The sequence below is a fragment of the Salvelinus sp. IW2-2015 genome, unplaced genomic scaffold, assembly GCF_002910315.2.
Source record: "Salvelinus sp. IW2-2015 unplaced genomic scaffold, ASM291031v2 Un_scaffold3381, whole genome shotgun sequence".
NCBI classification, from domain to species: domain Eukaryota; kingdom Metazoa; phylum Chordata; class Actinopteri; order Salmoniformes; family Salmonidae; genus Salvelinus; species Salvelinus sp. IW2-2015.
In genome coordinates, this window is record NW_019944663.1 from 1 (window position 1) to 3,542 (window position 3,542).

A 3,542-nucleotide genomic window follows, 5' to 3' on the forward strand; every position below is an offset into this window, starting at 1 on the left:
CGAAGAGCCCGGATCTCAATCCCATTGAGCACGTCTGGGACCTGTTGGATCGGAGGGTGAGGGCTAGGGCCATTCCCCCCAGAAATGTCTGGGAACTTGCAGGTGCCTTGGTGGAAGAKTGGGRTAACATCTCACAGCAAGAACTGGCAAACCTGGTGCAGTCCATGAGGAGGAGATGCACTGCAGTACTTAATGCAGCTGGTGGCCACACCAGATACTGACTGTTACTTTTGATTTTGACCCCCCCTTTGTTCAGGGACACATTATTCCATTTCTGTTAATCACGTCTGTGGAACTTGTTCAGTTTGTGTCTCAGTTGTTGAATCTTGTTATGTTCATACAAATATTTACACGTTAAGTTTGCTGAAAATAAACGCAGTTGACAGTGAGGACGTTTCTTTTTTTTGCTGAGTTTATATGGTTGATAGTGTTGGGTAGTATAGCGTTGGGTAGTATAGTGTTGGGTAGTATAGTGTTGATAGTGTTGGGTAGTATAGCGTTGGGTAGTATAGCGTTGATAGTGTTGGGTAGTATAGCGTTGATAGTGTTGGGTAGTATAGTGTTGGGTAGTATAGCGTTGATCGTGTTGGGTAGTATAGCGTTGGGTAATATATGGTTCATAGTTTGGGTAGTATCGTGTTGGTAGTAGAGCGTTGGGTAGTATATGGTTGATAGTGTTGGGTAGTAGAGCGTTGGGTAGTATAATGTCGGGTAGTTGGGTAGTATCGTGTTGGGTAGTATCGTGTCGGGTAGTATTGTGTCGGGTCGTATAATGTCAGGTAGTTGGGTAGTATCTTGTTGGGTAGTATAATGTCAGGTAGTTGGGTAGTATCGCGTTGGGTAGTATAATGTCGGGTAGTTGGGTAGTATCTTGTTGGGTAGTATAATGTCAGGTAGTTGGGTAGTATCTTGTTGGGTAGTCAATAATTGTCAGGTCGTTGGGTAGTATCTGGAGTATGCGTATGGGTAGTATCTCTAGTAATGTCAGGTAGTTGGGTAGTATCGTGTCGGGTAGTATATAACGTCGGGTAGTTGGGTAGTATCTTGTTGGGTAGTTGGGTGTATCTTGTTGGGTAGTATAGTGCGAGGTAGTTGGGTAGTATCTTGTTGGGTAGTTGAGTAGTATCTTGTTGGGTAGTTGGGTAGTATCTTGTTGGGTAGTATAATGTCAGGTAGTTGGTTAGTATCTTGTTGGGGTAGTATTCGCACAGTCAGGTAGTTGGGTAGTAATCTTGTTGGGTAGTTACGTAGGTAGTTGGGTAGTATTTGTTTGGGTAGTATCGTCAGGTAGTTGGGTAGTATCTTGTTGGGTAGTGATAATGTTGCAGGATCGTTGTGTAGTATTCTTGTTGGGTAGTATAATGTCAGGTAGTTGGGTAGTATCTTGTTGGGTAGTATAATGTCAGGTAGTTGGGTAGTATCTTGTTGGGTAGTATCAACGTCAGGGTAGTTGGGTAGTATCTTGTTGGGTCAGTATAACGTCAGGTAGTTGGGTAAGTATTTGTTGGGTAGTATAACGTCAGGTAGGTTTGTGGTAGTAACTTGTTGGGGTAGTAATAATGTCAGGTAGTTGGGTAGTATCTTGTTGGGTAGTATAAGTGTCAGGTAGTTGGGTAGTATCTTGTTGGTGGTCAGTATTAATGTCAGGTAGTTGGGTAGTATCTTGTTGGGTCAGTATAACGTCAGGCTAAGTTGTTGGTTGTAGATATATGATCATGGGTAGATATAAAAACGGCAGTGTATCTTGTTGGGTAGTATAATGTCAGGTAGGTTTAAGTTTTGTTGCGGTAGCTAATGTAGTAGTTGGATCTTGTTGGGTAGTATTACGTCAGGTAGTTTGGGTAGTATCGTTGTTTGGTAGTATAATGTCAGGTTAGTTGGGTAGTTTATCTTGTTGGGTAGTATAACGTCAGGTAGTTGGGTAGTATCTTGTTGGGTAGTATAATGTCAGGTAGTTGGGTAGTATCGCGTTGGGTAGTATGTCGGGTAGTTGGGTAGTATCGCGTTGGGTAGTATAATGTCGGGTAGTATCGCGTTGGGTAGTATAATGTCGGGTAGTATCGCGTTGGGTAGTATAATGTCGGGTAGTATCGCATTGGGTAGTATAATGTCGGGTAGTATCGCGTTGGGTAGTATCGTGCTTGGTACCCTGTAGGCCTTCATGATGGCGTTGGAATCAAAGTTGGCTGTCTCCTCCATGAAGCGTCCCACCAGAAGCATGGCTTTACCTGAAACATCACACCATATCATTATGACCCATATCTGTAATAACATGTCATTATGTTATGTCATTATTAACAACAGTAGACTTTACCTTTGGTCTGAAGACTCCTCTGGTCTGAGAGAGGCTGGTCGACTGGGAAACACTGAGTCACTCCCTTCTGGAGAACTATCAACGCCTGGTGGACATCTCCCTACAGAGACACAGAGAGAGAGATGCATGTGAGTGTGTGTGTGAGTGAGAGCATATGTGTTTGTGTGTAAGAGTAGGTTAGTGTTTATATATGTGTACCTTGGACCAAAGCCACTTGGCCTTCTCTGTCAGTAGTTCGGCAGTGTGTGTGTTCTGTCCGTTCAGCAGAGCGTTGAAGGCTGTCTGGTGATGTCCTGCCTTCCTGGCCACCCGGGCACTCTGCAACCAGCACTCCCCGACCAGCCCCTCACGCACACTGAGACACACACACACACAAAATGAGCAACCTTGCCTGTGATGTGAAAATTAGCATTAGCTCTCAGAGTGATTGCCCAGGCTTTAGCTTGGTGGTGTCGTGGAAATGACCACCAGGGACACCTGAAGTCCATATTAAATGAATCATTGTTTATTAACAGCAAGCTGGAGAGGTCACAGTCAAACTTAGATGCATAAAGTACCGGTCTGAAAGCAGCAGTCCAGTTACTTCTCTTATATACTACTTATATTTGCATGATTTAGCTTATCCATTATTCATAATTAATTCATTTGGTTCATACATGTTACAAACCAATACCTCACGAGGCTTCTTCTCTCCAAGCTGAGACCTTCAAACTGACATATCTTTCGTTCTCAAAACAAGGGTCTGGGCGTACTGCCAAATTGCAGATACTGATAGTGAGGATTCCTCCCAGGCACGATCAATCAGTCACTTACATGAACCCAGTCTAATTGGTTATTAGAAAAGCACAAACATCAAATATTCCTTCACACTGGGTTAAAAGAGTCTAGTGGGACTCACCCTGAGCCGATGCTCAGCAGTGCTCGCCGCAGGGCCAGGATTGGCTCTTTTGCGCGGAAAGAATTCTGGGTCATCTCCAGCCGATCTGGCCAATGGGAGGGCAGTGTGGCTGTGCTAGGGGCGTGGCCTTCTCTCTGTCTCTGGAGGTCAGTGAAGGCATGCTCCAACTCACTCAGCATGTGGAGCCTAAACACACACACACACGAATACACACATCAGTGTGCCTGTATGTGTGTATAAAGGTGGGTGTATCTGTGTGTGAGGAGGTTAGTGTGTGACCTGACGATGTATTCGTATCCTCTCTGGTAGGTCCCAGTCTCATAGCTAGCA

At 44.6% G+C, this 3,542-nt stretch overlaps 1 protein-coding gene across 1 annotated transcript in view; it reads right to left on the bottom strand.

Moving 5' to 3' along the window:
• Nucleotides 1–1,932: 1,932 nt before the first annotated feature.
• LOC112075769 (serine/threonine-protein kinase ATR-like) overlaps nucleotides 1,933–3,542 on the bottom strand; it is a 31,041-nt gene continuing 29,431 nt past the window's right edge. Inside the window, exons 35-39 of the mRNA XM_070441053.1 lie at nucleotides 3,492–3,536; nucleotides 3,213–3,398; nucleotides 2,513–2,669; nucleotides 2,315–2,414; nucleotides 1,933–2,228 (exon numbers count right to left, since the gene is read on the bottom strand). Of these exons, the coding sequence (XP_070297154.1) occupies nucleotides 1,948–2,228; nucleotides 2,315–2,414; nucleotides 2,513–2,669; nucleotides 3,213–3,398; nucleotides 3,492–3,536 (769 nt within the window). The 3' untranslated portion in view covers nucleotides 1,933–1,947. The remainder of the gene's footprint in view (nucleotides 2,229–2,314; nucleotides 2,415–2,512; nucleotides 2,670–3,212; nucleotides 3,399–3,491; nucleotides 3,537–3,542) is intronic.